This window comes from Mobula hypostoma, chromosome 12 (genome assembly GCF_963921235.1).
Source record: "Mobula hypostoma chromosome 12, sMobHyp1.1, whole genome shotgun sequence".
Classification (NCBI taxonomy): Eukaryota; Metazoa; Chordata; class Chondrichthyes; order Myliobatiformes; family Myliobatidae; genus Mobula; species Mobula hypostoma.
In genome coordinates, this window is record NC_086108.1 from 87,821,982 (window position 1) to 87,847,377 (window position 25,396).

The 25,396-nt window shown below is 43.0% G+C and overlaps 1 protein-coding gene across 3 annotated transcripts in view; it reads right to left on the reverse strand.

The window, feature by feature from the left end:
* Nucleotides 1-3,886: 3,886 nt before the first annotated feature.
* LOC134354979 (very long chain fatty acid elongase 1-like) overlaps nucleotides 3,887-25,396 on the reverse strand; it is a 101,079-nt gene continuing 79,569 nt past the window's right edge. For all 3 annotated transcript variants that reach the window (XM_063064567.1, XM_063064566.1, XM_063064568.1), the window contains 4 exons: nucleotides 15,523-15,579; nucleotides 13,278-13,383; nucleotides 13,029-13,165; nucleotides 3,887-5,699 (listed from right to left, as the gene is read on the reverse strand). In XM_063064567.1, coding sequence (XP_062920637.1) covers nucleotides 5,415-5,699; nucleotides 13,029-13,165; nucleotides 13,278-13,383; nucleotides 15,523-15,579 — 585 coding nt within the window. In that variant the 3' untranslated portion in view covers nucleotides 3,887-5,414. The remainder of the gene's footprint in view (nucleotides 5,700-13,028; nucleotides 13,166-13,277; nucleotides 13,384-15,522; nucleotides 15,580-25,396) is intronic.

The window sequence follows — 25,396 nt, forward strand, 5'->3', positions numbered from 1 at the left end:
TCCTCACTGGGACAAATTTATCCTTAACATCCTGCAAGAGATCCCTAAACATTCACGTGTCCATAGTACAGTTCCCTGCAAAAACATCATCCCAATTCACACCCTTTAAGTTCTAGCCTTATAGCCTCATAATTTGCCTTTCCCCAATTAAAAGTTTTCCTGTCCTCTCTGATTCTATCCCTTTCCATGATAATGCTGAAGGCCAGGGAGCAGTGGTCACTGTCCCCCAGATGCTCACCCACTGAGAGATCTATGACCTGACACGGTTCGTTACCTAATACTAGATCTAGTATGGCATTCCCGAGTCGGCCTGTCAACATACTGTGACAAGAATCCGTCCTGAACACACTTAACAAACTCTGCCCCGTCCAAACCCTTGGAGCTAATCAGGTGCCAATCAATATTAGGGAAGTTAAAGTTACTGATGATAACAACCCTGTTATTTTTTCACCCTTCCAAAATCTGCCTCCCAATCTGCTCCTCGGTATCTCTGCTGCTACCAGGGGGCCTATAGAATACTCCCAATAGAGTAACTGCTCCCTTCCTGTTCCTGACTTCCACCCATACCGACTCAAAAGAGGATCCTGCTACATTACCCACCCTTTCTGTAGCTGCAATAGTATCCCTGACCAATAATGCCACCCCTCCTCCCCTTCCTCCCCCCCCCCCAATCCCTTTTAAAGCACTGAAATCCAGGAATATTGAGAATCCATTCCTGCCCTGGTGCCAGTCAAGTCTCTGTAATGGCCACTACATCATAATTCCATGTATGTATCCAAGCTCTCAGTTCATCACCTTTGTTCCTGATGCTTCTTGCATTGAAGTACATGCACTTTAGCTCTTCTGCCTTCCTACTTTTACACCCTTTATTCTGCTTCTCTTTCCTCAAAGCCTCTCTATATGTTAGATCTGGCTTTACTCCATGCACTCCTTTCACTGCTCTATCTGTCTGGATCCCATCCCCCTTGTAAATTAGTTTAAACCCCCCCGAACCATGCTAGCAAACCTACCTGCAACGATATTGCTCCCCCTCGAGTTCAGGTGCAACTCATCTAATCTGTATAGGTCCCACCTTCCCCAGAAGAGATCCCAATGATCCAAAAATCTAAAACCCTGCTCCCTGCACCAACTCCTCAGCCACACATTCAACTGCCATCTCCTCCAATTCTTACCATCACTGTCACGTAGCACTGGCAGCAATCCTGAGAACGCCACCCTTGAGGTCCTGTTCTTCAGCCTTCTACCTAGTTCCTGAAACTCACACTTCAGGACCTCATCCCTCTTCCTGCCTATGTCATTGGTACCAACATGTATCACGATTTCTGGTTGTTTTCCCTCTCGTACCAGGATGTCGTGCACCCGGTCAGAGACATCCTGGACCCTGGCACCTGGGAAGCAACAAACCATGCGGGTGTCCTTCTCATGTCCACAAAATCTCCTGTCTGCTCCCCTGACTATAGAGTCTGCAATGATGACAGCTCTCCTCTTCTCCATCCCACCCTTCTGCACCACAGGGTCAGACTCAGTGCCAGAGGCCCTGCCACTGCAGCTCACACCCGGTTGGTCATCCCTGCCAATCGTATCCAGGACGGTAAGCTTATTATTCAGGGGAATGGCCACAGGGGTGTTCTGCACTACCTGTCTACTCACCTTCGCTTCCCCCCCCTGACTGTCACCCAACAACCTGCTTCTGGCAGCCTAGGTATGACTACCTCCCTGTAGCTCTCATCTATGACTGCCTCATTCTCCCTTACGAGTCAAAGGTCATCCAGCTGCCGTTCCAGATTCCTAACATGGTAACAATGCACAGGTAGAACCAGTTGTGAAGTGGTAGGAGATGGGTAGGGATCAGCAAACTAGAGCATCACAGATAGAAAGCAGAAGTGAATGGGGATGGGAAGATGTGACTGGTGACAGGATTCTGTTGCAGCTGACAGAACTGGCAAAAGGATAATGTACTGAACACATTGTCTGGCAGGCTGAAAGTTGAGAACCAAGGGAACTCATCTCTGTACTGACAGTGAGCGGTGATGAGTGTGCAGTAATGTGAATGAGGGTTACTTCAACTCTCATGGAGGGGTAGCCATATTCCCTGAAGGATTTTTCCCAAATGTACTGGGTAAGGCCTCACCTTGACAAACTGCTGGAGGGATGCAGTAGATTCTTTGCTTCTGATTCCATAGACTGTTTGTCACACTCCATCAGGGAGGAGGCTAGAAGTGTCCACGCCGGGACAACCACACTCAAAAGCAGTAGGGCTGATTAACACACCACCCACTCCACACTCCCAACCACCACTACTTTATCATTTCCTGTCAGTCACCTTACATACAGGCATTCTAGTACCCAGCATCACTTTATGGACATATAATCAGTGTTTACAGCAGGGGTCGGCAACCTTTTGCCTCTGTGGGCCGGATCGCGTATTCATGAGCCGACAGTGGGCCAGATAAATGCTATAAAAAACGTGAAATATGGGAATTATCCATTTAAATACATCTAGTTATGTTTTGCCTCAAATGAATGAATAACGCATGCTAGAAAATCATTTGTGCTTAAGGTTGCCTACCCCTGGTTTACAAGTTACCTTACTTGTGCTGCATCAAATCCACAGTAACAATTATTTCATTCTCCTTTACACTAGCGCACTGGAAATGGAAATTTGGCATGGTAAGATGTGGAGCAAAACACTGGGGGGGTCAGAGATTATGGTGAATTTAACATCACTTGTGATGACCCATTGCACATCACAGTTTTATCCAATTGAGTATATTCAAAATTTACTCCAGTCAGTGAAGTCCTGGTGCCTCTAAGGGGTGGGAGTGATTTTAGAAACATAGAAAATAGGTGCAGGAGTAGGCCATTCGGCCCTTCGAGCCTGCACCGCCATTTATTATGATCATGGCTGATCATCCAACTCAGAACCCCGCCCCAGCCTTCCCTCCATACCCTCTGACCCCTGTAGCCACAAGGGCCATATCTAACTCCCTCTTAAACATAGCCAATGAACTGGCCTCAACAGTTTGCTGTGGCAGAGAATTCCACAGATTCACCACTCTCTGTGTGAAGAAGTTTTTCCTAATCTCGGTCCTGAAAGGCTTCCCCTCTATCCTCAAACTGTGACCCCTCGTTCTGGACTTCCCCAACATCGGGAACAATCTTCCTGCATCTAGCCTGTCCAATCCCTTTAGGATCTTATACGTTTCAATCAGATCCCCCCTCAATCTTCTAAATTCCAACGAGTACAAGCCCAGTTCATCCAGTCTTTCTTCATATGAAAGTCCTGCCATCCCAGGAATCAATCTGGTGAACCTTCTTTGTACTCCCTCTATGGCAAGGATGTCTTTCCTCAGATTAGGGGACCAAAACTGCACACAATACTCCAGGTGTGGTCTCACCAAGGCCTTGTACAACTGCAGTAGTACCTCCCTGCTCCTGTACTCGAATCCTCTCGCTATAAATGCCAGCATACCATTCGCCTTTTTCACCGCCTGCTGTACCTGCATGCCCACTTTCAATGAAACAAAATGCATTAATTTTTTTTAAATCTTGGAAACTTAAATTAAAACATTCAGCATTTCTCCATGTACAGCTGGCATCTCTTCACATATGATGGCAACCTTACATCAATGGGGATTCAATTATTCTAACATAAAATTGGATAAGAAACATGTATTCTCCGATACCTCTCAGGTACAGGAATTAACACAAATGAGATTATGTGAAACAAAATTCCACAGTGGCAACAGATTTTAAAAAATCACTAATAAAGAGGAATAACAGATAATTCAAAGGATAAGCCTCTGCACTTGAAATGTGAGCTGTAATAAAGCAAGCCAGCAGACGATCCCTATTCTACTAAATATAAAAACACACACATTGAGTTTTGAAATTGAGTTTATTTCAGTGTCAGAGAATTCCTATTGAAACTTGCTCCTGTGATATCATAATCCCAGAGATTTTCCTTCACTGTTTTTTTTTTCTCACGGGGATCTGTTTTAACTGTCTGAAAGTGATTTGCAAAGAACTAAAGATGTAGCTGTACTGCTTTAAGCATTGTACTTAAAACTCTAATAGAGCTCTATAACTGAGGTATGCCATCAGCAATTTATCCCCAAGGACAGCTTCACATGACGCTCATCACCACAGACAGCTGGCACCTACCGCAAGGGGGGAAGATGTGTACAAAGCATCAACCCAACTCCTTTATCTGCAGCCTTGGGTTGGGATAGTAAACAGAAGATTAAGGTCATTCTGAACAAAGTAATGAGGAATATGTGAGCAATACTAATTGATCAGCACCTGTGAACAGTGAAGTCTTTTTTCCAAAAAAGATTGGTGTCTGCTATGCAAGTACGTAGCTAGTTGTAGTCACAGTATCCATCTCAGTAGACCTCGCCAGCATTCAACTACGACACGCTGCAGAGTTTTGAGAACCCTCTCTCATTTGGCATATTGTTCAGTCCCCAGTAATAACAGATCAAAAGGAAAAGAGCTACTCATGGGTTTCACCATCTACAGGATATCTAGCAAGTCAGAAAAGGATTTTAACTGACTGTCCTCTCTGCCCCAAAACATTAATAAAATCTGATCCCTGCTGTATGGTAAACATTAACACTGTCCCACTAGGCAGCCATTTCTTTTAAATATTGTGATTTCCTTCCTTCCCAAAATGTACAGTAACAGTGGTAGATTAAAGCAAATAAAAATTTGTAAAATAACTAATTATATTTAGTATGTTACATATATTGATGGAGACTGATGCTTTTTTTTAAACTAGGCATTATAAATTAATAAAGACAGACCCAACCAAGTGGGCCATTTCAGAGCACTCTGACATAACTTTCAACTGCACAGCATGATGGTGGGTAGTATCAACAGCATTATGGGTTTAATTGCAGGTTTTCAGAGGAAGGGTTAAAAGGCAACACCATTACACATTTAGTTCTTTGCAGATCTGGAGGAATTATTACATCCAACACTGGTAGAGTGGGATAAAAGGCTGAAAAATTCCACATTCAACCTTCTCTAAATAGAGCACATCCAAGACTAGCCTCAAACACAGACCAGCACTGATCTGGCCTTTTAGTCAGAGGCGTAGATGTTCCTCTCCCATGTCATACAGTCTGCATTATCCTTGCACTTCCAATGTCAATTAAACCAGTGCAATGATTCCAAACAAATTCCAGACTTGATTAACCACAAGCCATTTGTTAATTACACAGGATCCTTAAAACATTAGGTCAGACTTCTTTCCCCAGGTTAAATGCCAACAGGGTGCCAAAGTGATTAATCGGCTGCATGAAATTCTCAAGTCAAGTTCAAAACCGGATACTTGCTGCGCCCACCCTCCTGAAAACGTTCCAAAACACAAAAATACAATAATCGGCATTTATTAAAAAAGTTATTCGTTATTACTTTGTCTTCACTTTCCCATTCATCACCTCCCCATTTTCCAGCAAGTGCCCACCGTTTTCTGCTACTGGCTTGCCATTCTTCACAGCTGCTTTGCGTTTGTGCTCCGTGTTCTTGGGCAACCTCTTGCCTTTGGTGTAGGCCTGGTACCAGAAATTGGAAAAAAGGATGAAGAAAAATGTTCCATACATCCACACAAGATGGATGATAATGGGGAACTGGTAATCACAATGATCCATGAAGTAGTACTGGGTGACATGCAGTGAGACAACAATGAATTGGACCTGAAAGATAGGGAAAAGGAAAAGGTAAAATGTTAAACACGTGCTACAATAGTCACAGGATAGTATACCAACAGGAACCAGTTGAACTCAGAAGGACAAATTTATCCCCCTCAGCAGAGATTAATACAGATATTAGGCTCAATATTGTTTTCACTACTGAAAGTTGTTTCAATGTTTGATCAAACAAGTACAGCACACTACAGGCCCTACAGCCCACAATGTTGTGCTGATCTTTTAACCTACTCTAAGATTAATCTAAACCTTCCTTCCTATACAGCACTACATTTTTCTTTCATCATGTGCCTATCTAAGAGTCGTTTAAATGTCCCTTATGTATCTGCCTCTACCACCAACCCGGCAGTGAGCTCCATGCACTTACCACTGTGTTATTAAAAACCTACTTCAACATCCCCTATACTTTCCTCCAATAGCTTAAAATTATGCTCTCGCATTTTAGCCGCCATCACCACCCTTTGAAATAGGCACTGAAGAAAGGCTCTATGTCTCTTATCATCTTATACATCCCAATCAGGTCTCCTCTCATCCCCCTCTTTTCCAAAGAGAAAAGCCCAAGCTCATTCAACCTTTCCTCATAAATCATGTCCTCCAATCCAGTCAGCATGCTGGTAAATCTCTACACCCTCTCAAAAGATCCACATCCTACCTATAATGAGGCAACCAGAACTGAAGTTTAATCAGAGTTTAATAGTGCTGCAACACTACCTCATGGCTCTTGAACACAGCCCCAACCAATGAAAGTCAACACGTCATACACTTTCTTAACCACCCTATCAGCTTCTGTGGTAACTTTGAGGGATCGATGGACATGCACCCCAAGATCCCTCGGTTCATACTCTGCTTTCAAGATTGACACTTCACACTTCTCGAGATTGAAATCTATCTGCCACTTCTTAGCCAGCTCTGCATTCTATCAATATCCCATTGTAACCTACAACAACCTGCTACACTGTCCACAGCTCCACCAACTTTTGTGTCATCTGCAAATTCACTAACTTATCCTTTCACTTCCTCATCTTAGTCACAAGGAGCAGGGGTCCAAGAACAGATCCTTGTAGAACACCACTAATCACCAAACTCCAGGCAGAAAACGCTCCATCTACAACCACCCTCTGCCTTCTTTTGGAAAGCCAGTTCTGAATCCACACAACCAAGTTTCACAGAATCCAACTCCTCCTGACTTTCTGAATGAGTCTACCATAGGAAACCTTGTCGAACACTTTATTAAAATCCATATACACCACATCCACCATTATCTTCAATTTGCTTTGCATGTCCTCAGGGAATACAATCAGCCTTATCAGGCACAAATTGGACATCACAAATCCATATTGACTATCCCTAATCAGACTATGCATCTCCAAATGCTGGTAGATCCTGTCTCTAAGAATCCTTTCCAATAGTTTCCCTGCCACTGATATAAGGTTCACTTGTCTGCAATTCCCAGGATCATCCCTATTACCTTTCTTGAATAAAGAAATAACATTTGCTTCTCTCCAATAAGACCACAAGACATAGGAGCAGAATTAAGCCATTCAGCCCATCAAGTCTGCTCCGCTATTTCATCATGGCTGATCCTGGATCCCACTCAACCGCATACACCTGTCTTCTTGCCATCTCCTTTGGTGCCCTGACCGATCAGGAAACAATCAATTTCCGCTTCAGATATGCTCACAAACTTGGCCTCCACCGCAGTCTGTGGCAGAGCATTCCACAGATTCACTACACTCTGGCTAAAAAAAATTTCTCCTTCCTTCTGTTCTAAAAGGTCACCTCTCAACTTTGAGGCTGTGCCTTCTAGTTCTGGATATCCCCACCATAGGAGAAATCACTCCACAACCACACTGTCTAGTCCTTTTAACATTTGGTGGGTTTCAATACGATTCCCCCACATTTATCTAAACTCCAGTGAGTATAGGCCCAAAGCATCAAATGCTCCTCATATGCTACCACCTTCACTCCTAGAATCATCCTCGTGAACCTCCCATAGACTATCTCCAATGACAACACATCCTTTCTGAGATATGGGACCCAAAATTGTTCACAATTCTCCAAGTGCAGCTTCACAAACATCTTTATAAAGCCTCAACATTATCTACTTGCTTTGATATTCTACTCCCCTTGAAATAAATGCTAATATTGCATTTGCCTCCTTTACCACAGACTTAACCTGTAAATTAACCTTCTAGGGAGTCTTACACAAAGACTCCCAACTCCCTCTGCACCTCTAATATTTGAACCTTCTTCCCATGTAGATAATAGTCCACACTATTGTTTCTTTTATAAAATGCATTATCATATACCATTTGTATTTCCCAACACTGTATTCCATCTGCCACTTTATTTCCCATTCTTCCAATTTGTCCAGGTCCTGCTGCAATCACATTGCTTCCTCAGCACTACCTACCCCTCTATCCATCTCTGTATTATCACAAACTTTGCCACAAAGCCATCAATTCCATTATCTAAATCACTGACACACAATGGGAAAAGTAGCTGTCCCAATACTGACCCCTGAGGAACACCACTAGTCACTGGCAGCCAACCAGAAAAGGCCCCTTTTATTCCACTCGCCGCCTCCTGCCTGTCAGCCATTCCTCTATACACGCCAGTATCTTTCCTGTAAAGCCACAGGATTTTATCTGGTTAAGCAACCTCATGTATGGCACCTTGTCAAATGCCTTCTGAAGATCCAAGTAAATAACATTCACTGCCTCTCCTTTGTCCACCCTGCTTGTTACTTCCTCGAAGAACTCTAACGGATTTGTCAGGCAAAATTTCCCTATTCCCAGAAATTTCGGTCATTTCTGCTCTGCCGTCATCCCTGGCGGTGTCCTCCTCCAATCCACCTGGGCAATGTCATTATCCTCATTCCACGCCTTTTCCAGCTCCCTCTGCAAACTCAGCCCTACATCTTGACTACTATATGGAGGCCTATATATATGATTCCCATTTTTGTTTTTAACCCTTGCAGTTTCTTAACTCTACCCACAAAGCTTCAACATTCTCTGATCCTAGGTCACCTCTTTCTAACGATGTAATTCCATCTCTTAGTGACAGAGCCACACCACCACCTGTGCCTTCCTGCCTGTCCTTTTGATACGAAGTATATCCTTTGATGTTAAGCACCCAACTATGACTTTCTTTCGGCCACGACTCAGTGATGCCCACAACGTCACAACCTATCTCTAATTGCGCCATGTGTTCATCCAGCTCATTCCACATGCTACACGCATTTAAATACAGCAACTTCAATCCCGTATTCTTAGCCTTTTTGAAGTTTGCCTCTGTGCTACAATTTAACTCTTTATTGTCTGCATTTGTACACAATCATCGGCTTATCCCTCCTTACATTCATGTTACATTCATCATCTACATGTAAACCTGCAGGCTCATCCTCAGCTCTACCATACTGGTTCCCATTCCCCTGCCATATTAGTTCAAACCACCCCCAACAGCTCAAATAAACCTGCCCGCAAGAATGTCGGTTCCCCTTGGATTCAAGTGCAACAGGCCCTCTTGTTCAGGTCCCACCTGTGCCAGAAGAGGTCCCAATTATCCACAAACCTGAATCCCTGCCCCCTGCTTCAATTATTCAGCCATGTATTGATCTGCCATCTCATTCTATTCCTATCCTCACTGTTGCGTGGCAGAGGCAGCAATCCCGACATCACTACCCTTGAGGTCCTGCTTCTCAGCTTCTAACCTAACTCCCAGTATTCTTCTTTCAGGACTTCCTCCCATTTTCTACCTCTGTTGTTGGTACCAATATGTTCCAAGACTTCTAGCTGCTTACCTTCAATCTTCTGGTACTACTCCTGTAGCTAGTGAGGGCACAAAGCCCACCGCCAAAAGCTCAGTAGTCTCTTTTTTTGCTTCCGATAGCTACCTGGGGTATATCGCAGGACTTATCTAGCCTAATATTTTTCAAAACTTCCAGCACATTCTCTTTTTTAACCTTGAGATGTTCCACCAAATGAGTGTGTTATTGGCTGATCTCTCATTTTGTAAACATCCCTCTAACAAAGTATTCCTTAAGGACTTTTTCTAACTCCAGGCACATTTCTTCTTTGTTCCCCTGATCAGTCCTACTCTCTGGTCTAGTCATCCTCCTGTTTTTCACATACTGTACATGGAGAACACCTTGCGGATTTCCTTAATCCTACACACCAAGGACTTTTCATGTCATCTTCGAGGTCTCCCAAGTTCCTTATGTTCCTTATTAAAGCCCTGTCTGATCCTTCTGATCCATGCTCAGGAAGCTTAATGGTCTGAGGGTGGATAAATCTCCTGGACTTGATGGAATGTTCTCTTTGATTCTGAAGGAAGCAGCTGGAGAGCTTGTGGAGGCATTAACAATGATCTTTCAAAAACAGATAGATTCTGGTATTGTACCGGATGACTGGAAAATTGCAAATGCTACTCCGCTATTTAAGAAGGGTGGGAGGCAGTAGAAAGGAAACTATAGACCTGTTAGCCTGACATCAGTGATTCGGAAGTTGTTGGTATCGATTGTTAGGGATGAGATTACAGAGAACCTGGAGGCACCTGACAGGATAGGCCAAAGCCAGCATGGTTTCCAGAAAGAAAAATCTTGCCTGACTAACCTACTGCAGTTTTTTGAGGAAGTTACAAACAGGGTAGACAAAGGAGCTGCAATAGATGTGATGCACTTGGATTTTCAGAAGGTCTTTGACAAGGTGCCACACATGAGGCTGCTTAGAGCCCATGGAATTACAGAGAAGTTACTAGCCTGGGTGGAACTTTGGCTGGTCGGCAGAAAACAGAGTGGGAATAAAGGGATCCTATTCTGGCTGGCTGCAGGTTACCAGTGGAGTTCCAAAGGGATTGGTGTTGGGACACTGCTTTTTATGATGTATGTCAACGATGTGCACTACGCGATTAATGGACTTCGGCTAAATTTGCCGATAATACAAAGATAGGTGGAGAAACAGGTAGTGTTGAGGAAACAGAGAGCCTGTAGAGAAACTTAGATAGTTTAGGGGAATGGGCAAAGAAGTAGCAAATGAAATACAATGTTGGAAAGTGTATGGTTATGCACTTTGGCAGAAGAAAGAAACGGGCAGACTATTATTTAAATGGGGAGAGAATTCAAAGTTCTGAGATGCAACGGGACTTGGGAGTCCTCGTGCAGAATACCCTTAATGTTAACCTCCAGGTTGAGTCAGTGGTGAAGAAGGTGAATACAATGTTGGCATTCATTTCTAGAGGTATAGAATATAACAGCAGGGCTGTGATGTTGAGGCTCTATAAGGCACTTATGAGACCACACTTGGAGTAGTGTGTGCAGTTTTGGGCTCCTTAGTTTAGAAAGGATATACTGACATTGAAGAGGGTTCAGAGAAGATTCACGAGAATGATTCCAGGAATGAAAGGGTTACCGTATGAGGAATATCTGGCAACTCTTGGGCTGTATTCCCTGGAGTTCAGGAGAATGAGGGGAGGGGCATCTAATAGAAACATTCCAAATGTTAAAAGGCCTGAACAGTTATTTCCTGTGACAGGGGAGTCTAGGACAACAGGGCATGACTTCAGGATTGAAGGACATCCATTTAGAACAGAGATGCAAAGAAATTACTTTAGTCAGAGGGTGGTAAATCTGTGGAATTTGTTGCCACAAGTGGCTCTGAAGTCCAAGTCATCGGGTGCATTTAAGGCAGAGATAGATAGGTTCTTAATTAGCCAGGGCATCAAAGGGTATGGGGAGAAGGCAGGGGAGTAGGGATGACTGGAAGAATTGGATCAGCCATGCTTCTGCTCCTATATCTTATGGTCTTCCTAAACCTTAAATAAGTTTCCTTCTTCCACTTGATTAGATGCTCCACTTCTCTTGTCAACCATGGGTCCTTCACTCTACCATCCTATCCCTGCCTCAATAGAGGGAAAAATCGCTCGGAAAATTTTGAACTATATATCACCCCTGAATGTAAAAGCCAACGTAGTAGGGAGATTCTCCATGTCAATAATTATCCCTTAAATAATAACTCTCCAAAAATGAGAATAAGAGAAAAAACTAGTTACAACGGCAAATGATAACTAGATATATCCTGATCTATGTGTGCTAAATAAAGGATTTCTAAGAAAAATCATCAGATAGGAAGTGTTGGAAGACTATTGAATAACATTCAGTACAAAACTGGGTAAATATCTGTAAAGGATGAAAAAACAAGGTCTTTGGGGAATAATTGGTATGTTGTAACAACAAGCCAACTGGCTTGTGATAAAAGTCTATGATTCTATCCAACATCAACAACTGACGAGTTGGAAACTATTTCACTGCTGGTTGTGTGACCTTGTGTGACCAAATATTGCTTTGCTTTCTGGAACCACAATCATCATTACCTGTCTATACTTTAAATTAGATCTTAGGCAACAGAGTAATTTGTGAATCATGACATGTTGCATAAAATGCATCTTTCTCATCAGCAGATTTTCTTAACCTGGACAATTTTTAAAGAAATTTTCATTTAGCCTTTCCATACTGCTCATCCTTAATGAAAACCGGCTCAACTAACAGTTCAAACAGCCTCCGTGCTACATGTTTCCCACCACCTATTCCTGAAAAAAAAAGTGAAGTCAAGCATCTCACTTCCTCTTATCAAGTCATTGTACAGGGTCTTTCTTTTTCTTGTATGTTAAATTTAAAATGGCTTCTTTGTTATGTTATACTGGGGAATGCTTCTTTGTTATGTTAAATGCTGAGAAAGTCTCTAGCTAGACAGTTGATTAGGTTAATACAGACAGCAGGATGCTATTAGCCAGTGGGTGGTCATGTATCATTTTGTTTTCGGATACCATGCTGTATCATATGACTGGGGACGGGGTTTTGGTGGGGACTCGGAGGAGAGACGGGGAGGATGGCGGACGTGTGGAAAGGCTCTGGTCGATCACTCCGGGTGGTCCCGAGCCGTGAGTCGACAGGATTCAGGTGGTCGTCAGGAATCGATTGAGCTCCAACGGTTGCGCGCAAAGAACTTTGATAAGTCTTGGCGCCTTTTTTTTCCATTACGTCCTTTTCTGTATCAAATTTATATTAATGTCATAGAATTAATAATATCTATAAAGTGTACTTGGTAAAACGTACTGGGTGTGCTGGCTGATGATTGATGTTCGGGATTGATTCGGGCGGCGACCGATCCTGTGGGAAGCATTGTGGCAGGTGCTGGGTGGGATTTCCCCTAAACATATACGAGCCAATGTAACTGAGTGTTACATAATGATCTACGTTAAAGAGGGGTACTAGACACACCCATTCACATAACATCTAGATGCCAAGATTGCAGTACTGACCAGTTGGATTGCTGTCATATACTTTTTCCACCAGAGATATTTCTGAAACGCTGGGCCAGCTGCAGACAGACCATAATAGAAGTACATGATGACATGGACGATGGAGTTCACCATGGCATGGAAGGATCCCATACCACCTGCAAGAAACACAGCAGGCATTATAACGAAGTACTGTACATGTACCAAATGTTGCTATTCATTTAGCTCAATAAAATAAAGCGTCAAATAATCAAAGCTCATTCTGTGTACCTGGTCCAAACTTGACACCCCACCACCAGGTCCATGGCATTACTGAATGGTGGAATATGTGAAGAAAGGTAATCTGACTGTTCTTCTTCCGCAGGACAAAGAATACCTAAGATGTTGGAACAGGTTCATATCAACCAGTGTACTGGGCATGAAGCAAACAATGAATCAAAGGTAATCTCATTATTGTGCAAATCATATCAACATATGAATGCAGTTACATTAATGAAGCATTCAGAGATCCAATGGGACTATCAGTGCCATTGTAGGTCACCCTTCCTCCAAATCAGTTGTGGTAAGGGCAGGTAACAAGCAAACTACTAAGTATTATAAAATCACTATTGTAAAAAGAATGCTTTTTGCCCCATTGTGAAATTTACCTTCTTTCTTGGCCTCCACAGCCACCTGCAGCAATGAATTCTATAGATTCACTACCATTTAGCTAAAGAAGTTCTTCCTCATCTCTGTTCTAAATGGATATCCCTCCTTTCTGAGTTTGTCCCCTCTAGTCCAAGAATCCCCCACCATAGAAAACATCATCTCCACATCCACACTATCCAGGCCATTCAATATTCGAGAGGTTTCAATGAGTTCCACACCCCTCATTCTTTTAAACTCCAGCAAATACTAACACAGAGCCAGCAAATGCTCCTCATAGGTTAACCTTTTCATTCCTAGAATCATGCTCGTGAACCTCCTCTGGATCCCCTCAATGCCAGCACATCTTTTATTAGATAAGGGGAAACTACTCTCAATACTCCAAGTGCGGTCTGTCCAATGTCTTACTAAGCTTCAGCATTACATTCTTGCTTTTATATTATAGTCTTCTTGAAATGAATGTTAACATTGCATTTGCCTTCCTCAGCACCCACTCAACCTGCAGGTTAACCTTTAGGGAATCCTGCATGTCGGTTCCCAAGTCCCTTTGCACCTCTGATTTTTGAATTTCTCAATGTTTAGAAAAAAGGCTACACCTTTATTCCTTCTACCACAGTGCAAACATACACTTCACCATATTCTATCTGCCACTTCTTTGCCCATTTCCCTAATCCAAGTCCTTCTGCAAACTCCCTGCTTCCTCAGCACAATCTGCCCCTCCACCTACCTTCATGTCATCTGCAAACTGGCCACAAGGCCCTCACTTCCGTCGTCCAAACCACTGACATGCAGTATAACTGAAAAGAACCGGTCCCAACACGGACCCCTGAACAACACCACTAGTCACCTGCAGCCAAACAGAAAAGACCCCCTTTATTCCTACTCTTTGCCTCCTGCCGGCCAGTCATCTTAATCAGTCATGATCTTGCACAGCTGTACAGAATCTCCTCTCAGAATCGAAGTTGCTTTGATAAAGTTTGTACCACAATAATACACGTTGGACTTGCCAATGTACCTAGATCATGAAAAATGAAATCAAAGTAATCTCACATGCAAATTGGTGTTAAGCTCAAAGCATTCATGATCACAAAACATTGATGTTTCCTGACCTATAACCACATTATATGAACAGCCTGAAAATGCAGCCTGTCTGATGAACCTCCAAGTACTCATTTCCCCATCAGTGTCTGCCAGCTACAAGGTGTAGTGCTGTTAATTGCCATGCCTACTCCAGAAAGAGGAACTTGCACACTTCCCTGCAAGCCCTGTACCATCTTGATATGGAAATATAGCACTGTTCCTTCATCACTGTTGACCTGTATTTGCACTCAAATGATCCAAATTTTCTGAATATGTTATTAACATTACAAGCTTAAATTCCCTAGGTTGACATTTACACAATAATACATGCTGGGCTTGCCAATGCACCCAATTCCTGAAAAAGAGTGGACAATAAAGAAATAAGTCAGTTATTTGACAATCATATACCTGGTTTTGCGTAGGGATGGTGAAGAGGGCAGTGGCTTGGATTGAGGGAGGAAGAAGAAAGTATGATGAAATGAAGAGGAGGAGTTTTATTTAATTGGTGCAGCTAATTAAATCTGAAGGAGACTCCAGTTATGTGCCAATATCCCAACCCAGCCTACACTGCAAGGACACCCGAGAAAGCAAAAATTCCCATTGTACCCTGATACAGTGTCCACTCAGTAGAGGAAACTGGTAGCTGGTAATCTTTTGGTTTAAAAAGAAAATAAAGAACACACAGAAACTGTGCAGAGACTTAAAGGTAGATTACAATTTATTGAATTTGAAACAAATTGATCCTTAGTTTTATCAATCACAGAAGGCCAAAAAAAATTGTCATACTCACTGTGTCAAACAGTTCAATGAATTTGGAAAATAAGAACAGCCATGCTACACGCACCATCTGTGGGATTAAAAAAAAAAGATATCAGACTTAGAGCATTAGTCAGCTCCATCATGGGTACCAGCCCCCATAGTATCCAAGACATCTTCAAGGAGCAATACCTCATTAAGGATCCCCATCATTCAGGACATGTCCTCTTCTTATTGTTACCATCAGGTAGGAGGTACAGAAGCCTGAAAGCACACACTCAGCGATTCAGGAACAGCTTCTTCCCCTCTGCCATCTGATTTCTAAATGGACATTGAACCCACGACTGAGTATGAGTGAGAGAGAGAGAGACAGACGGAGGCAGAGAGAGGGGCGAGGAGAGAGAGAGAGAGAGAGAGAGAGAGAGAGAGAGGGCGAGGAGAGAGAGAGAGAGAGGGGCGAGGAGAGAGAGAGAGAGAGAGAGGGGCGAGGAGAGAGAGAGAGAGAGAGAGAGAGGGGCGAGGAGAGAGAGAGAGAGAGAGAGAGGGGCGAGGAGAGAGAGAGAGAGGGGGGCGAGGAGAGAGAGAGAGAGAGAGAGAGAGAGAGGCAGAGGCGAGGAGAGAGAGAGGGGCGAGGAGAGAGACAGAGACACACACACACACACAGAGTGACAGAATATATGATCTCTCTCACTCTCTCTGCCCCTCTGCCTGCCTCTATCTGTCTCTCACTCACACTCAATCATGGGCTCAATGTCCATTTAGAAATACATATATATACACCAAGACGACAAATGAAAAATCCAAGCAACTTCACAAAAAGGTTATTGAAAAGCTCAAGTCAGGAGATGGATACAAGAAAGTTTCCAAGTCACTCTCTTGGAGTACAGAATTGAATTGGCTTCATTTCTTACATCCTTCACATACATGAGTAGTAAAAATGTTTACGTTTCATCTTCATCTAAATGTGCAATCATAGTAATTTATAATAAATAGAACAAACAATGTAACATAAAAATACACTCAAATCAGCGTCAGTTAATCAGGCTGGTGGAAGAAGCTGTCCTGGAGCCTGTTGGTCCTGGCTTTTATGCTGTGGTACCATTTCCCAGATGGTAGCAGCTGGAGTAGATTGTGGTTGGGGTGATTCAGGTCCCCAACGATCCTACGGGCCCTTTTTTCACACCTGTCTTTGTAAATGTCCTGAATCATGGGAAGTTCACAACGACAGATGCGCTGGGCTGTCCGCACCACTCTCTGCAAAATCCTGCGATTAAGGTATGAACAGTTCCCATACCAGGCAGTGATGCAGCCAGTCAGGATGCTCTCAATTGTGCCCCCGTGGCCCATACCAAACTTCCTCAACCATCTGAGGTGAAAGAGGCACTGTTGTGCTTTTCTCACCACCCAGCCGGTATGTACAGACCATGTGAGGTCCTCGGTGATGTGGATGCCGAGGAATTTAAAGCTGTTCACCCTCTCAACCCCAGATCCATTGATGTCAATAGGAATCTCCATTCCTCCTGTAGTCCACAACCAGCTCTTTTGTTTTTGTGACATTGAGGGAGAGGTTGTTTTCTTGATATCATTGTGTCACAGAGATTACTTCTTCTCTGTAGGCCACCTCATTATTGTTTGAGATTAGGTCCATCAATGTAGTGTCATTGGCAAATTTAATTATCAGATTAGAGCTGTGGGTGGCAACACAGTCATGGCTATATAGGGAGTAAAGGAGGTGAATTAGCACACAGCCCTGAGGGGCTCCTGTGTTGAGAGTCAAAGGGGTGTGGGCGAGGGAGCCCACTCTTACCACCTGCCAGCGATCTGACAGGAAGTCCAGGATCCAGATGCACAAGGCAAGGTCAAAGCCAAGGTCTCGGTCTCTGAGCTTCCTGTCAAGCCTGGATGGAATCATGGTGTTGAATGCTGAACAGCTTCTCACATAAGCATCCTTCTTCTCCAGATGTATAAGAACAGTATGTAGAGCAGTGGCTATTGTGTCACCCATCAATCAGTTGCGTCGGTAGGCGATTTGTAGGGGGGGGGTAGGCGAATCGTAAGTTACGTCAATCAGCAAGAAATAGAAAGAATATGACACAACTGTAAATTTTCCTAGAGCAGGCAGTCACAAAAACTGAGTCACCATGCAAGGAGACTAGTGAGTGAGGCCAGCAAGAGCTCTGGAGGAGTTACAAGCTTCAGTGGCTGAGATGGGAGAGTCTGTGCATATACTGTTGCCTGGGTGCTTCACTATCACAGCTTTATGGGAGGGTGGCAAAGAGAAAGCCACCTGGGGGAGAAAAACACATGAAATCTCGGCTAGAGTTTGCCAGAAGGCATGTGGGAGACTCTGAAGTCAGCTGGAAGGTTCTATGATCTGATGAAATCACAATTGAGCTTTTTTGTTATCAGACTAAATGCTATTTTTGGCATAAACCAAACACCACACATCATCAAAAGCACACCATTCCTTCCATGAAGCATGGTGGAGGCTGCATCATGCTGTGGGGATGCTTCACTGCAGCAGGCCCTGGAAGGCTCGTGAAGGCAGAGGATAAAATGAATGCCGCAAAATACAGGGAAATCCTGGAGGATAACCTGATGTAGTCTGCAAGAGAACTACAACTTGAGCTTGTTTTCCAGCAAAACTATGACCCCAAGCATAAAGCCAAAGATACACAGGAAATGGCTTAAAAACCAAAATTAATGTCCTGGAGTGGCCAAGTCAGAGTCCAGACCTCAATCCAAGTTGTGGCTGGACTTGAAAAGGGCTGTTCACTCACGATCCCCGTGCAATCCGACAGAGTTTGAGCAATTTTATAAAGAATAATGGGGAAAAAATCGCAGTGTCCAGATGTGCAAAGCTGATAGAGACCTACCCACACAGACTCAAGGCTACAATTGCTGCCAAAAGTACATCTACTAAATACTGACTTAGAGAGGGTGAATACTTATGTAATCAACTATTTTGTGTTTTATATTTGTAATTAATTTAGATCACTTTGTAGAGATCTGTTTTCACTTCAACACGTTTTTTTTTCCTCTGTTAATCAGTATCAAAAGATCCAAATTAAATCCACTGTGATTGAATGCTGTAAAACAATAAAGCATGAAAACTTCCGGCAGGCGGGGGGGGGGGGGGCGGGGAGAAGGGTGAATACTTTTTATAGACATTGTATATACGCGTGCACCCACTTATTTGATAGATTGATTGCAATTCAGTTTTTTCCTATATGATCATGTATTACATTGCACTGCCACTGCTAAGTTAACAAATTTTACAACATATGCTGGTGCAATTAAACCTGATTCTGAATCTGAAGGGCACAGTTGAATGTGAACCACTCAGTAAAACTGTCTAATCTCCAGCCAAGGCCAATGTGCAGAACTATGTTCGAAAAACAAAATATCTGTGCAAATAAAATTCTACATTCTTCAAAAGACAGATTTGTATGCATAAAGCAGTTTTCACACTTCAATGTCACAAAGCACTTTACAACCATTGAAGGATTCCGAAGAACAATCATTGTTGTAGCATAGAAAAAGCCAGTTTGGTCACAACAAACCTCTACAAAAGAGCACCAAGATGCTGACAGAGGGAAATACTGATTATGACACGAACAAATATTCTACTCACTGTTTTAAAGTACAAGATCCCTCACAATTCTTTACTGGTGCATCAGCCTAGATTTTGAACTCAAGTCTCAGAGTGGATCTTGAACCTGCATGTTTTGATGAGGTGGGATTGTTACTAACGGAACCACAACACAATTAGATTGATACTTTACCAGTGAGGAATCATCCAAATCAATAAAAATTACTGTTGCCTTTGGGAAGCTAATTACTGAAAATGAATAATGGTAATTAATGGTTAGGTTTGAAATATCCTGGAGTATTTACAAGCACAATCTTAATCTCAATATTGGCAGTACTGTGCTATCCTTCAGAAAATTTGCACACGCCAAGTCATTACAAGACTACTTCTGATTACTGCTAATTTTATCTTTGAGTTACAATAGGTTACAAATGCACTACAAATGGCCATTAAGATTATAAATACAAGAGAGCAAGCTTTTTACCCCAGATTACTGAATGAGATTAAATTTAATTAGCTTTAAATTTAAGAAAATGGAACTGAAATAAGAAGTTCAAATGTCAACAGAATAGTACAAGGTGTGGAAATGTGAAAGATTTGGCAAAGATGACTCTGTTCCTGCAGCCCAGGAACATGACAGGCAGATTTCACAGATGCAAGCCATCACCACTTTTGACGTAGGGGCCCTCTGCTCAAACACAAACTACAACATCACCAATGTGAAGCAGCAGCTTCAATACCAGATGCCATATTTTCAGAAGGCCTTTGACAAGGTGCCGCACATGAGGCTGCTAAACAAAATAAGAGCCCATGGAATTTTGGGAAAGTTACATACATGGATAGAGTGTTGGCTGATTGGCAGGAAACAGAGAGTGGGAATAAAGGGATCCTATTCTGGTTGGCTGCCAGTTACCAGTGGTGTTCCACAGGGGTTCGTGTTGGGACCGCTTCTTTTTACATTGTACATCAGCGGTTTGGATTATGGAATAGATGGCTTTGTGGCTAAATTTGCTGATGATACAATGATAGGTGGTGCTGAGGAAACGGAGAGTCTGCAGAGAGACTTGGATAGATTGGGAGAATGGGCAAAGAAGTAGCAAATGAAATACAATGTTGGAAAGTGTATGGTTATGCACTTTGGCAGAAGAAATAAATGGGCAGACTATTATTTAAATAGGGAGAGAATTCAAAGTTCTGAGATGCAACCGGACTTGGAAGTCCTCGTGCAGGATATCCTTAAGGTTAACCTCCAGGTTGAGTTGGTGGTGAAGAAGGCGAATTCATTTCTACAGGAATAGAGTATAGGAGCAGGGATGTGATGTTGAGGCTCTATAAGACACTAGTAAGACCTCACTTGGAGTACTGTGTGCAGTTTTGGTCTCCTTATTTAAGAAAGGATGTGCTGACGTTGGAGAGGGTTCAGAGAAGATTCACTAGAATGATTCCGGGAATGAGAGCGTTAACATGAGGAACGTTTGACCGCTCTTGGACTGTACTCCTTGGAGTTTAGAAGAATGAGGGGGGACCTCATAGAAACATTTCGAATGTTGAAAGGCATGGACAGAGTGGATCTGGCAAAGTTGTTTCCCATGATGGGGGAGTCTAGTACGAGAAGGCATGACTCAAGGATTGAAGGACACCCATTCAGAACAGAGATGCGAAGAAATTTTTTCAGCCAGAGGGTGGTGAATCCGTGCAATTTGTTGCCACAGGCAGCAGTGGAGGTCAAGTCATTGGGTGTATTTAAGGCAGAGATTGATAGGTATCTGAGTAGCCAGGGCATCAAAGGTTATGGTGAGAAGGCGGGGGAGTGGGACTAAATGGGAGAATGGATCAGCTCATGATAGAATGGTGGAGCAGACTCGATGGGCCGAATGGCCAACTTCTGCTCCTTTGTCTTATGCTGTCTAAAATAGCAGTGGTGATTAAGATACAAACTTGCCCAATTCCAGACATTCTCCCTTTTTATTCTCTTCCCTTCCAAGCTCTCAACACAAACCCCAATTCCTTAGAAGGGAATCTAGTTCTAATGAAAAGTTTCATTTTGAAATCTGAATTACCTCTCTCTGGCATCATGTGTAGAACATTTCCAGGTTTCATTTCTGTAGGTGGCACTGTTGCCTTAGTGCTTACACAGACTTCAGGCCACCTTGGATGAGTAGATCACAATTTTGCCACTGTCCAAGCACTCAAGCTATAATACTAAACGCTTACATGGGCTGTATAGTAACGTAGTGGTTAGCACAATGGTTTACAGTACCAGTGACTTAGGTTCAATTCCCGTCGCTGCCTGAAAGGAGTTTATATGTTTGCTCCATGTATGTTTCCTCTGGGTGCTCCAGCTCCAGTCCCCCCCAACCACCACACAGTCCAAAGACCTACCCTTGTGTAGGTTCATCATTGTAAATTGCCCCATGATTGGGCGAGGATAAAATCGGGGGTAAATGGGCAGCAGAGCTCGGAAGGCCTATTCCACGCTGTATCTCAATAAAATTAAAATACATTTGAATGTGTGGCCTTAACCTCCTGGATAGGGATATAAATATATAATTAAGAAGCTCAAGGGAACCTTTGGAACATGCTTTTATAAAGGCATTTTATAATACAGGAAGGAAAAGGTTACTAATAAACTAGACTCCATAAATATGTGAAGGATAAAACTTTTCACATCTGAGCTAACAGCCGAAGTCTTCCCGCCAAGATAACATCTGAGAAACACAACACACACGGTGTGTCTCGTGTCAGGACATTATGGCCCAAGGGACCGATCATTGGCTGACTGCGGGTCCATAGCGGTGACCAAGGAAGATAATCTGCTTAAAGTACGAACGTCGGGACTGCCGTAGGTGGATCTGCTGTCCACTCAACAAAATAGGACCAGCATGACCATCTGAACCAACAGCCCAGCTGGAGATCTGGAAAATTTTTAAAAATTGTTAAGAATGTCAATAGCATGTGTAAAAGTACAATACACACACACACACACACACACACACAATAAATGTATTAAGGACAGAACAGTTAGAAAGACTTTCTCCAGGGGTTACAATATAGCATTATTCAATGACAAATGAGAACCAGACCTGAGAATCTCAGTGCACCTAATGACATAATTACAAAATTCATATTTCATCTAAAGCAGGGGCTCCCAACCTGAGGTCCACAGACCCCTTGCTTAAAGGGGTCCATTGATCGAAGGCATTAAAAAAAGGATTGGGAATTCCTGATCTAAGGCATCAAAACATGCTGCTTCTGTCCACATACCATCACAGAAAGGGAGATATTTATTCTCTGATATTCAGATTTGCAGATATGTGCATCCAGCAAAAAAAAAACACCAATAAACAAGATGATGAGAAATTAGTGAATGGGTAAGCATAATCATCTGGATTGAAGGTACCAATAGTGGCTTGAGTGAGCTCGGACAATTAATCTCAGGTGAATTAAGCCCCCTCTATGACTTCAATTTGCACTGCCGCTCCTTTACGTACCACAACTTCCTGTCGTTCATCTGATAATGAAAAAAATTCATACGGAAACTTTTCATTTATTGAGATACTGTGCAGGATAGGGCCTTCTGGCCATGCCACGCAGCAACCCCCAATTTAATCATGGGACAATTTACAACGACTGATTAACCTACCAACCGGTATGCCTTTGGACAAGCAGCTGTAAGTGCCAAACAAATGTAACTAAAAGTAATAACTGAGCGATACAAAGCATCTCAGGGGTAAAGTCACCTTGACCCCAGTACAACTCTCTCCCCACTCCCGTCTACCCCTAGCCCCCACACAGAGGGCTAACCCGAACTCAGCATCAAACAATGGCACTCCACGGTTCCTAAATAAATGTGGTCCCAGTCTCAACAGCAAAGCACATTTCACACCAGGCATTGATCAGTCCCTGGTATTGTTTTCAATTTTGTCATTCAGCCTATAACCATCCAGATATCCAAAATGCTTTTGTAGCTTCTTTTTCTTCATTCCATTCAATGTACACCTACTATTTAAAGGCAACTCTCTACAATCTTCCTTTTAGGCCTAGATATTCTACACATTTCAGCATCCTTAGGGCTTTCCCCGGCGTCACAAGCAGGGCAGCCTCATTGTTCTATTCTGCAGTGGTCCCCAGAGTCTTAAACAAGTCATGTGCAGGAGCAACTGCTGAGAGTCGGTTCAGCTCCTTCAGCAGACACACCCGGAATAGAAGCCCATTACGTAAACACTGTATCCTAATATTAAAATCGGAGAACTGACCAACACCCTGTGCAAGTAGCTCTCAACCAGCAAGACCTTACCCATCAACACACAACAAGCCGGGGGTTAGGGGGAATCGCGCAAATTAGTGAATTAGCAAAGTAGTGGAGATTTCTCCATCACTAATGTGCCCAAGAGCAAACAGGAGAGGCAGGATAAGGGAGTAAAGTAGCTCCATATGGCTTGGGAATTAGAATTAGCTAAAGGAAGGCCCAAGGGAGACACAGAAAATAAATAATTGAAGATACAAAAGGTTCATATAATGTTTTGGTTGTAGTTAGGCTGTTTTTCTTCATAGGCTGACAATTTTATGAATATGGAGGTACAAATGCAATAAATTTAGGGGTACAAATACAATCGAGAAGAAAGGGCCTTAAAGTTAGAAGCTACTAATTGCAAAATCAGTGGGAGGGAGAAGAAAAGGGAATCAATTGCTGCATCAAACCTCAGCTATCAATTGAAGAAAAGATAGGACTAAATTAATTAGACGTTGAACATGTTTGGTGAAAAGCCAACAATGAAATGTGGAGTGAAACAAATTAACTGGGCTTGGCAGGGAACAGAGGATGCAAATATAGTTAACTAAGACAATGCTTTGAAGTAAAGCTGGAGCCAAAGAGCAGCGAACTTCCGTGGTCAGATGAGGGTGGACAGCCACTCATGGCAACCATCTTATCCCAACCTCAACAGTCAGCACAGGAAGGAAGCAGGGCACGTCTCCAATGACAACAGAGCACAGTGTCTGTACAAAGAAGAGGGGAGAAATTTCAACTCCCTGACAAAAGGCGGGAAAATTATAAACAAACGACCGCCGAAAGCTCAAGAGATAGTGGAGATCATGCACAAAACGAAAAGAAAGCATTTACTGCGGTAGCCTACATTGGAGCAAAGAGCAAGTCCCTGGATGCTGGAAGCTCAGACAGATGGACAGGAAAGACAAGATAAGGATTCAAATTAAAAGATGGCAAATGAGTCATAACAAACAAAATTTATGGCTAAGTGATTACACAAGCAGTTACCAGAAACTCACATCAAAAATAGCACTCAGTATTGAGAAGTCACAGCAGCAAAATAATACTGTATGATACTATATACTAATTGATGCATTTCTTGCAGGCATTTATAGGAAATAATTGAACATAATAGAATTTCATAAAAACTAAACACAAAGACTGAGAAGCAACTAAGGTATATCGGAAAACAAGCTGTCCTTGATAGTGCGCCTGTAGGTCACAGAATCAGTTCAGAGTAGTGGTGATTAAAAGTATCCACACTGGCTCAGGAGCCTGATGGTTGTTGGGCAATAACTGTTCCCCGACCTGGTGGTGTGGGACCCAAGGCTTCTGTACATGCTGCCCAATGGCAGTAGAGCGAAGAGGGCATGGCCTGAATCGTAAGGGTTTTTGATAACGGATGCTGCTTTCTTGTGGCAGCACGCCACTTAAATGCGCTCAAATTGCGTCCGAGATGGATGAGGCTGTATCCGCCACTGTCTATGGTCTTTTCCATTCTTGGACGTTGGTATTTCCATACAAGGCTGTGATGCAAGCAGTTAAGGTAATCTCCACAGGACATCTTATGTGCAGGTCCCGGGACAGTCTGCTGATGTTAATACCAAGGAATTTAAAGCTACTGATCTTCTTCATCTCCATTCCCCTAAAGGGCACTGCCTCATGGAGCTCCGGTTTCTTCCTCTTATTGTCACCTCATCACGCCAGCTGATAGCATTTTATCACCGGCATTTTTTCAGCTGGTAAGAATAAAATGGCAAGAAACCTGGCAACATATATCTTTTCCACATCCACCACGCAAGAAAGTATTGTTAAAGAGAGGAGGACAAGGAGGTGGGCAGTGGGACAAAGTCACCCAAAGTAACAATGTAAAAAGAAAACAGAGTATAAAGGCCAGATTCAGCTGTCAGCTAGCACATCCAGTAGTTATTTTCAGACTTGCATCCTATCAGACAGCCTCGCCCATTTAAGTGGATGCTCACAGTCTTTTCCCACGGTTGGGGAATCAAGAACTAGGTGACATAGGTTTAGGGTGAGAGGAGAGATTTA